The 11158-nt window shown below is 34.4% G+C and overlaps 1 protein-coding gene across 1 annotated transcript; it reads left to right on the plus strand.

Annotated features, from left to right (window-relative positions):
* Nucleotides 1-501: 501 nt before the first annotated feature.
* LOC144574574 (protein DETOXIFICATION 21-like) lies at nt 502-11045 on the plus strand. Its single transcript, XM_078324558.1, has 8 exons — nt 502-1015; nt 7289-7830; nt 8049-8135; nt 8249-8305; nt 8801-9039; nt 9573-9691; nt 10166-10252; nt 10623-11045. The coding sequence occupies exons 1-8, from the start codon at nt 695-697 to the stop codon at nt 10716-10718; spliced, it is 1548 nt and encodes a 515-aa protein (XP_078180684.1). The 5' UTR covers nt 502-694; the 3' UTR covers nt 10719-11045.
* The last annotated feature ends 113 nt before the right edge of the window (nt 11046-11158 follow it).

Genomic DNA, 11158 nt, shown 5'->3' on the forward strand with positions numbered 1-11158 from the left:
TCGACCTTTCAATATTTCTCTCTTCCCTCTCCTCCATTCTCCACGTAGTCTACTCTCATCAAATAAAATAATAAATCCTTGTTTCTTGCTATTTACCGGTGCTTGACAATTATAGTGCAAGATTTGTGAGCGTAGTTGATACTTGAACTTGATAGCTACAAAATAGGGACTAATAAATATAGTTAATAATTGAGTACAAGGATTTACTAATTTGAAATAGTTAATTAATCCATCATTTGAATTAATTAAGAGTCAAATCATTGTTCTTTTAATTAGAGTCACATCTCTGTGACTCCGTTCTTTGATAAGTGGCCTTTTAATTCACTCCGTACAGAATTTATCCCACAAGTTGCAATAGCAAGTTGCGACACGTTGTTGGGTATAAAGACCAACATAAAATTTCTAAACTACCCCCGCCCCATTATCATTACCATTTTACCCTTTGTTGCTTCCTCTATTAAAGGACCAATGGGGGGTATTCCCGTCATATCTGATCATTACCCTCTCTACAAAATCCACGACTTCCCCTTCCAGGTCTCCCATTCCATCGGACCTCTGAACTTTCGCAGACGGCGAGAGAAAGAGAGCGAAGCTTCTAGGTTTACTCAGATCACCAGATCAATCTCTAATCAGAGCCGATACGAATCAAGGGAGAGAAGAGAGAAGTAGAGAGAGAGAGAGAGAGAGATCAACAATGGAGGGTGGCACCGAGGAGAGAGATCAGCTGACGACCAAGCTGTTGGAGGAGAATGGAGCTGAGACGCCATTGCTGGTGGCGAAGGATGTGGATAGATCAGGTGAGAAGGAAGAAGGAGAGACACTGAGCCTGCGGAGGAAAATACTAGAAGAGAACAAGAAGCTGTGGATTGTGGCGGGCCCCTCGATCTTCACTCGTTTCTCGACATTCGGCGTGACTGTGATCAGCCAGGCCTTCATCGGCCACATCGGATCCACTGAGCTCGCCGCCTATGCGCTCGTCTCTACTGTGCTCATGCGCTTCGCCAATGGCGTCCTGGTACGTATTTTTCTTCCTTTTCAGAGTTAATTTCAGTTGCTTAAGTGGGGCCCTTTTCAGAGTGAATCTGACGCGTGGGTCCAGTTTGCAGTGGGCTGACATCAGTCAGGTTGAAAAAGTGTTCTTACAAGTTAGAACGCTGAGGTTTCATTGCATTTTTGCCTTTTCCGCTGGATTTTCTATGTTATATGTAATACTTTATTGCTTTTGCATGGAAGTTGACCGAAGATACGCCATCGGTGCTCCTTAAAAAGGATACAGTCCTCCTAGGAAGAAAATAAAAAATTGAAAATAAAACAGTTGTTAAAAATTATTTTGTGTACAGATCTTTCTACGCCCGATCTCCAGCGAGTTCTTCCGATACTTTATTAGATAAAATTATTAGAGTCAAAAAAACAAACTTACAAAGGTTTCTAAAAGTAGTTCGTCTTTATCTGCCGACTTGAGTTCGTCTTTTTGTTCTGGTTACCATTATCCTTGAATCTATCTGAGCTAGAATTTCGAACTATGGGTTAAAAATATATGGAATCAATCATATAAAAATATTTTTGTGTAGATAATAGAGATTAATTTTACCGTAATGTGACATTTTATTCAAAATTATGTATAAATAATAATAATAATAATAATAATAAATGGAGGTTAATTAACTCCATTGATCCTTCTTATTATTCATGGAACCTGTTATTCCGATCTCAACCGTTCAAATCTTTTCATACCCGAATCTTAATGAAGTGAATTTTTCATGCACGAATCTGAACGAAATCCAACGGTTGCATATTTATTTCCATGCCTACGTGGTCATACCGTGAGTGTATTGCTGAACATAAAGTCAAAGCGGAAAAATACATGAGGATTTACTTATTTTCTCTGCTTTTTATTTGTCAGAAAAAAAAATCTTTTTTTGGTTGAACAATATTTTCAATAAGAGGAGGGTTCAAATGCCTCTATTTTTTGTGTCTTCACCATGCCTCTATATTTTAAAATTTTAATAACTCAAAATTTAAAACTTAAAAATCAAGATAAAATTGTTAAATGTGATCTATGTTATTTTCTCTATGTGTTTATAAAAAATTATCACATTTCAATTTTATTTTTATGTGAATTAATAAGTTCAAAAATTAAGATCTAGAAATCATTCATATTAGTGTATTTTTTACAAGCTCTTGATGACAATCAAAATAAAATTGAAATGTCATAATTTTCTATACGTACATAAATAAAATGATGTAGATCATGTCTAACTGTTTTATTTTGACTTTTTTAAGTTTAAAATTTTAAAAATAGAAGCATGATGAAAAAACAAAAAAATGAATACATTTAAATCCTCCTCTTTCAACAATCATTTAAAGTTTTAAACTCGTTTTGCATACGTACTTGTGATTTTTTTCAACGTCACTGTCTTTTTTGGGTAAAAAGTTTAAAAATATTAATTTTCTTAGAATTAGGGGCATATTTAAATTTCTATATATTTATTAAGTAAATTGCCTAATGCAATTAGATTTTATGTGGACGAGAATCTCCCACGTGCTCAGTCAAGCGCTTGATCCGAGGAGTCATCAAATACCACAGTTATCAACCCGTATTAAATTATTAAATAGTTGTTGCAGTTGTCATTGGTGATACAGGATTCCATTTTGTGGTTGGTTGTGACAAATTGAAATTTAAGATTGTATCTCTTTTGACCTTGAAAATATTTTTTAAAAAAAGGTCACCATTCTACGAGGACGATCTCTCGAATTTGGATCACTTTTTAAGTTCAAATAGGCACCGGGCTTAATATATTTCCAATTCGGTACGCCTTTTTTATTTATTTATAATAATTATATGATCCGGATTGTTGGAGTTTTGAATTTTAGCTAAAGATTTCAGATGCAATTTGAACAGGTTCCAATGTGCTTGGATCAGATTCAGTTAGATTCATTAAGTAAATTACCCGTCATATTACTGAAATCATATGATTACATCAAGGTCCTGAGAGATATCTCTGTCCAGAGTTTTTGCCTCTATTGGTTTAGTTATCATATGGTTTTATAAATCATGATTTTTTTTATATTACAGATTATTCAGGTTTAGATAATTTACACTGAAATACCTATTGTCTGCTTTATTGTTCAAAGTTTGAATCAATTTAGTTCAACCACAACGGGCTTAGATTAGTTTCCTTTTAGTTTTTAATTTTAGCATATCCCAGTCATGTTCGGTTGTCGGATATATCAAGGAAAGTATTTCAACGAGTCATATATTTAGTCAGGTCTATTAATTTTAGTATGCTGGTCGCGCTGCAATTTGATGATTTTATTTTAAATTTAAAATCCAGTTATATTGATTGAGGAAATTGGAAGTTAGAGAAAGAATTCTAGTAAAAGAAGTTTGTTAACGTTGTAAAAAAAAATCGAAATTATATCGTCCTATATAGTTTCACCAGTTTGTTTTAAAAATCTATTAAAATCGGTGAAAACAAAATATATTATCCTCATTTCACCAATTAATTTAGTAAACAAGGAAGTTGAAATGGTCCCCTATCTATTTTTTCATTGACTGTGTTTGAAAAAAACAAGTAACTCGAGAATTGAAGTTATGCCATCTCTCACTGCCAATAATTTAATTTATTTCTTCACCGAATCTGTCTCTACTCTCTAGCAACAAGTAATCTTTTATTTTTTTAATTTAATTTTTTGAATAAAAAGAAAGAATTGTTTGCTGTGATAATAAATCAATTATGCAGCTTGTCAGCTACCCATATAATCTTTTTCATTTGAACTCGCGTATATATAGAGAGATTGAGAGCAAAGATTCTCCATGTCCCCCAGGTAAATGAGGTGCAATTGAAAAAAAAAATGAACGGTCCAGATTAATCTCATTCAGATCAAACTCAATCGGTGGTGGTTGAGGTTGTAGGAGGTCTGCTTTGAGATTCATGTCAAGTGAAATGAACGGTTCAAATTCACCACTTGCATCTCAGGTGCCTGGGGTGATATGGATTCCAAATTGTTGCCCCAGGTTGGAAGCTCCCGTTGCTGATTTGCTGCACAATAAATTTTATAATTTGGAAAATAGCTTATTTCTATCTCTGTCTAGTAAAATTAGGTAAACACAAATATTTGACTAAAAGCGGCATTTGCTCTGCCCAGCCTATAGAGAGTATTTGAAAGTTTGTTGTTCTCCGTGCCCCTTCAAATCAACTTTGCATAATTGTAGCTTTTATCGTTGTGGCCTTGTGGGTGCGTGCAATTCAACCTATGCAGAATTTCCAGGGGCTTTAAATTAAGTAACGAGCGTTTTAATGACAGGTTTTACAAGTGGGACCGGTAATCAGGACAAATTAGCTTTGTTTTCTTTTTAGTTTTTTTTTTAGTATATTTAGCTTTGTAGTGGAGACACTGACACCGACATAGTAAAGACTAGGGAAGAAGGGCCAAACTGCCCATCGAGATCAGGAACAGCTAGCGGGACCGGCCAATAAATATACGGCCGCGTTCCCAGTAGCAGGCACGTGATTTTTTTTTTTTATATATTCCCCTATGGCATGTGAAATAAAAGCCCTTTCCTTTTCGCGAATTTTCTGTAGATTTTGGACGCACCTGTTTTTCTCTCCGTAGCCCGTAGGGTCCTGATCTGTGCTTTTTTTTTTTAATTAGCTTTTCAGTTCCTCCCGTGAGCTGGACCCACTTGTCTGCCTTAATCAACGGACTGTTCTCTCCGTTTTTTTTAAATGGACGCGTCCATTTTATACCTCTTTCTCCTACAAACTCGATCTCTTAAATAAAAATGGGACATATATAGTCGATACTCGATACTGATTTCGGAACTGGTGGCTACTGGTTAGCATGTTCGCTTCCAAACATGGAATTTATTTTTCTAAACTTTGACTTGGGATCTCCTTTTTGCATTTTTCCAACCTTCTTCTATTTTCATTTTCTTGGACACTCTGCTCTGATCTCTCAGTCAGGCCTAGAGGCGGGCACCGTTCCGTTACAGATCCGATCAAATAGGAAACATAACATACACCCACCAAGTGAAGTTATGGATACTGGTCGATTCTAGTGCATTTACACCCAATCTTTCATTGGATACGAAAATTTTGCTTTTTTTACTCATTGGATGCGAGTAATTTACTTTGTACTCGCTGAATGCGAATAATTTACTTCTTTACTCGTTGGATGCGAATAATTTACTTCTACCAGGGTCTTGGCTCGAGTTGCGCAATAAGTCAACAATAGTTCCTGTATCAATTGGGAAATTTTTAAAACTAAAAGCAAAAAAAAGAAAAAAAAAACACAATGGAAATTAAATTTGAATCTGGAGAGTTTTAAAAATAGAAGTTTTTTTTTAGTGCAGATAAAGTAAAAAATGCAACATGGTAGATAAAATCATATATATATATATATATTTTTTTTTTCAATATGATGTCAAGGCAACTAAGTTGATTTTTCTGAAAATTTTAGTAATGTTTGATTGATAGAAGTTTGAGGGAGGAGACTATCATGATTTTCTGAAATTAATTATTTTTTAGGGAATAAGGTGTTTTCTTATTTTCAGATAATCAATCAAACAAACATATTATTTAGTGAAAGGGCTTGAAGGAATTTTGTTAGCTTATGAAGGCAACTAGTAGATTTTTCTGAAAATTTTAGTAATGTTTGATTGATAGAAGTTTGAGGGAGGAGACTATCATGATTATCTGAAGTGAATAAATTTAGAGATAAAGTGTTTTTCCTATGTTTCAGATAATCAATCAAACAAACATATTGTTTAGTGAAAGGACTTGAAGGAATTTTGTTAGCTTTTGAAAGCGGAGCACTCATTACATAATCTTCCGAAATCACTTGATTAATACAACTAGAATAGGTGGTTGGTCATGTGCCTACCTTCAAAACCGCATGACCTTTGTAATCCACTAGAATCAACTTTATATTAACATTATGAAAGAGACTTCACCTTCTTAAAACAAATAATTCATAGCCTGCCTTTTACAATTGTGACGGTCATTAAATATTAGGATATTTTAACCAATGAATGACAATCATGACGATGGGTATTTTGTTTATTTAATGCCCTTATCCAGCACAATTTTTTTTATCAAACGTTTCCAGCTTTATGATATGGATTAGTTAGGTACCATGAGCCAAATTATTAGTAAAGTATCGTTAACCTCTTTCCGCAATTTGGCTTTAGTAACATAATAAGTGGAATCTTTGGTTATTTTAACCTTACTTCAGATCACATCCTGAGATCCATCAGCAATTGTATACAAATTGCTCACATTGAACCTGGTCTGATGTAATGTATATCTTTTCTAGATTTCATTTCCTGGCCCAAAAATTAGTGTACGTCATTTTCAGATTTTCTTAATTTCCATTTTTGTTTTTTTTTCTGGCTGTTTTCTTAATTTTTTAAAGAATACGACCAATGGAACATCATTTTCAGTTGTATTTGTTATCATCTTCGCTTCTATTTAGTCAGACGAACATTAATTTTCTTCTTATTTCTAGGCTCTTTGCAGCGTCATAGTGGTTTATTGGGTGGCTATGGCTGATGCTGAAAGTTTGCTAACTAACATATTATTTTATTTATTAGTTTAACACTTTTTGCACACCTTAATTTTTCTCGTGCACGAAATCTCAACAAGAAGATCAACAAATAGCAAGTTGAGATGTTGTCATTTGTACATTAATGTTATTGATTTACTACATGAACCTTTTTTAAAGTAAAATCATTTGGTAACAGCATTTTTAACACACTTAAATAACAAGTAACAACTACATTACGTAAATACTAAATAAATATAATAAAAAATAATTAAGAAACAAGATCGTCTTTTGGAAAAACAAGAAAACGTTGCCAGTCACAAAAGCTGATGGAAAATATTTGATAGAAATGTGTTCCCCATTGTGTTCTCTTTACTAAGAGATCTCATGGGTATTTCTGCTTAAATTTATTTTGCTGAACATGAACCAAATAAGAGCAAGTATTCATTAGTAAAATGCATTGGTATTGGTTATGTGGCTCTGTAACGCCCCTTTGTGTGTCTTTTGTTTCATCGAAATTGCTCTAGATTTATTTACATGGAATTTCCTCCTATTTATTTGTCTTTAGTTTCTTAGGAATTGTTATCAGTATTTCCCCATTTCTTAGGAATTGTAACCAGTATTTATTTGTCTTTAGTTTCTCCTTTTGCTCAACTTTTTCCTGTACTCACAAAACTCCATGGTAATTGTATTCTCCACCTAACTAAACAGCTTCTAACAATCATTTTTTTTTTTTTTTCAGCTTGGAATGGCTAGTGCACTGGAGACCTTGTGTGGCCAATCATATGGTGCAAAGCAATACCACATGCTAGGAATCTATCTCCAGCGCTCCTGGATCATCCTTACAATAGCTGCTATATGCATCCTTCCTATCTACATCTTCACGACCCCACTTCTCATATTTCTCGGCCAGGATGCTGAGATTGCCAAAATAGCTGGTGTCATATCCCGCTGGTTCATCCCAGTCGTATTCTCTTATGCTTACACCTTCACTCTTCAAATGTACCTCCAGGCACAAAGTAGAAACATGATCATAACATATCTTGCCATGTTGAATCTTGGGTTGCATTTGTTTTTGTCATGGTTCATGACAATTAAGCTCAACTTAGGAGTGGCAGGGGTCATGGGGTCCATGATTCTAGCCATGTGGATCCCGGTTTTTGGACAGTTGGCATATGTGTTTTGTGGTGGGTGCCCTGAAACATGGACCGGGTTTTCATGGTTAGCATTCTCTGATCTCACGGCAATTGTGAAGCTTTCGCTTTCTTCTGGGGTGATGCTATGGTACTGCGCTTTACTTAATAAAAGTTTAAAATAATTGAGGCCGTCTATTCAAGGAAAATAAATAAACAAAATTCCTGTCTTCTTGACCAATTGGTTAGTTAACATCATTGCGTAATTTTTAAAACTGTACATAATAGAATTTTGCTTTCATTAGTTGTTACAAAGAATGTGGATCCTTAGCCCTGATAAATTGGTTGGTTCTGGTTTTCTCCTTGTAGTTTGGAGCTCTGGTACAACACCATCTTGGTTCTTCTCACTGGGTACATGAAGAACGCTGAGGTTGCCATAGATGCTCTTTCAATCTGGTATAAAATATATTCAATTCTTATGTACTTTATTAAATAATGATTATCTAGTTTTAAGGATCTATATTCAATACTTCATCTGAATTGGATTTGTATGTTTTTTTGTGATGTAGCCTGAACATTAATGGGTGGGAGATGATGATCTCTGTTGGCTTCTTGGCAGCCGCCGGGTACATTTTTTACTCTATTGCTCCTTTTTCTTCTAGAACTAAATTTGTTAATTGACCTTCTTGTTAGTTGCTGTTAGAAATACCAGTATAACAGATCTGCATCTGTAAAATTATCTGGGACTTAAATACCCAGTTCAATGATAGCTTGCTTGCTGTTTGCAATATCAAAACCCAAAAAGACTTTTATTCCATAGCAAAAGTTTGGACTATTTTCAAATCAGCATGTAGCATAATATATATTTTTTTAGTTCACAACTCCACCTGTCCACAGAGTAAAAGAAAAGGCTATCAAGGATTGGAAATATTTTTTAGACCAAAAAGTGAATAATAGAATTCTGATGTAATGTATCCATTTCTCTGAATGATTGCATATGTTGCACACTTTGGTGTTTTCCCTTGCAGCAAAATTCATTTCTCTGAACTAAATTGAAAGATGATGTCATAAATATTGTCTTGCTATGTCATACTTATTATCCATCCTTTTTCTGATTATAGGGTACGCGTGTCAAATGAACTCGGCGCAGGGAGTGCGAGGAGGGCCAAATTTGCTATTAAGAATGTGGTGCTTAATTCTTTCACAATCGGCTCCATTCTTTTTGTAATGTTCTTGCTATTTAGAGGAAAGCTTGCTTACATATTCACAGAGGATATCAATGTAGCAAACGCTGTTGCACATCTCTCACCCCTTCTTGCCTTCTCAATTTTGCTCAATAGTGTGCAACCAGTGCTGTCAGGTTTGTGTTACTAAAGTGATAACCAATTTTGCTTACTAGAATAGTCTTTGGCAAAATAAAAAAAAAAAAAAAACCTCGTTGATATCTTGCATCTGCAATATCACGCAATATGTTTCCTAGTTTTCAATTGACACAAGATTGTTAGGTCAGTACAAGGAAAGCCAATTCACTCTTAGAGTATCAAATTGAACCAAATTAAACCAGGTGGACTTATATGATTGTTCGTGAAATGGCTTATGCTTGATAGGTAGGGACAAAAAACACGGGATGCTATTTACTAAAGAAGTAAGAATATATGTACTTGCACACAGCAATCCAGTAATAATACATCATTTAAAAAGTAAAAAAAAAATTTATAAAGACAAAAAAAAAAAATAGAAACATTCCATTGAATAACTTGGCATCAATTGGAGAATATTAATTTTTAGGAACACAGATTCCCAGTGATCTGTTGATTTGGAAATTTCGTAATATAATTATTTGACTTGTGGCAGAAGTATTATTCTAAATTTATGTGAACTTTTGCACTTTAGGAGTTGCTGTTGGTGCCGGATGGCAGAGTGTGGTGGCATATGTCAACATAGCATGCTACTACTTAGTTGGCATTCCCCTTGGGGCACTCCTTGGTTATGGATTCAAATATCGTGTGGAGGTAAGTTATTTCATCAAAAAGAAAAGTTTGTTTGTAGACTTACAGTTGCACATTCTACAAGTTGTCCAAACAGTATGCTGGTCGTCGAAATTTCAAAAACCCCATTTTGCTCCTTATTACATAGTGCTTCTGCCAACTATTATTCTCCATTCTAAAATGGACTAAAATCAGAGTCAACTCTTAACTTGAAATCAGTTATTTTTGGTGAGATATCTTTGAATCATAATGAAACATTAAATCAAACCTAATGGGATCTCTGTCCATTTTTTAAGGAAAAGATTGTGCAGGTATGCTCTTTAACAGTAGCTTTAAGCTGAAAATAACATAGTTTACAGTGACATTAACCCTAATCATCAGCTTCAACCTTTTTCGACAATATTCTAGATGTGTTTGCAATTTCAGCATAGAGGTGAGTTTTCTTTGAAATGGTGGTTTATGATCATATTCTTATGCATTCTTTATTCATGCTTGCAGGGTATTTGGGTAGGCATGTTGCTTGGAACACTTGTTCAAACTATTGTGTTATTGGTAATAACTACAAGAACAGACTGGAATAAACAGGTACACAGACAAATTTCCTTTTAGCAATGCTCAATATATTACAAAAGCAGGGAGGATTTAGACAAACTAAAATTCAAAATTTGCCCAACATGCTATTGGACATTATTACTTCTACATTGGTACGCCCAACAAGGTTTGATGGGTATCTTAGCATTAGAGGGAAAATTTAGACGTTGAGCTGAAAAGAAATGTAGATTGGTACCTTGATACCAGACCAGATGTATAATGGTTTTGAGTTTAAGAACGCTAATTCACTTGATATTTTACTAGCGCAGAATACTAGACAAGTTATCACATGTCTTCCTTCGAACTTTTTTTCCCCTTAAAAAAAATACAGTATAGATGATGTTTAATTTGTGGTGATCAACAGGTCACAATTGCTAAGGAGCGGTTAAATAAGTGGAACCTGCGAACAGAGGGGAGATTAAACGGCTCTTCTGATGGGTCTAGTGAAATTAATCCTTGAATGTCACAGAAATTTAACGCAAAGGATGACTATTTCACAACAGAAAATTCATCCCGACAAAAGCCTCAAGAGCAGAGATATATCCTGCTTGTTTTTCTGGGTGTAATTGGTGATTTTTTTTTATTTTTTTTTGAGATATCTCCTGCTTGATTTTTTGTTGAGATTGATGGAAGTTATGATATTTCAGGTGTAGAAAGTGTTAGTGAGTTTCTTTTTTAAAACTGTCTGGATGGAAAGTAAAAGATGGTTGAAAGGAAAGAAACTGTGGTGAACCTGAAGAACAACTGTTCTGATGTAGAATAGTAAAGTCATAATGTGTGGTTATGCTATGCATTTCCTTGCTTTCTAATTTTCTTATTTTTTAGTTCTTTATTCCATTTACATTTAATGATGAAGCATTCTCAACTGTGTGTGTGCCGATATATTAAGTTGCAAAGTTT

This window comes from Carex rostrata, chromosome 23 (assembly GCF_964058835.1).
Source record: "Carex rostrata chromosome 23, lpCarRost1.2, whole genome shotgun sequence".
NCBI classification, from domain to species: domain Eukaryota; kingdom Viridiplantae; phylum Streptophyta; class Magnoliopsida; order Poales; family Cyperaceae; genus Carex; species Carex rostrata.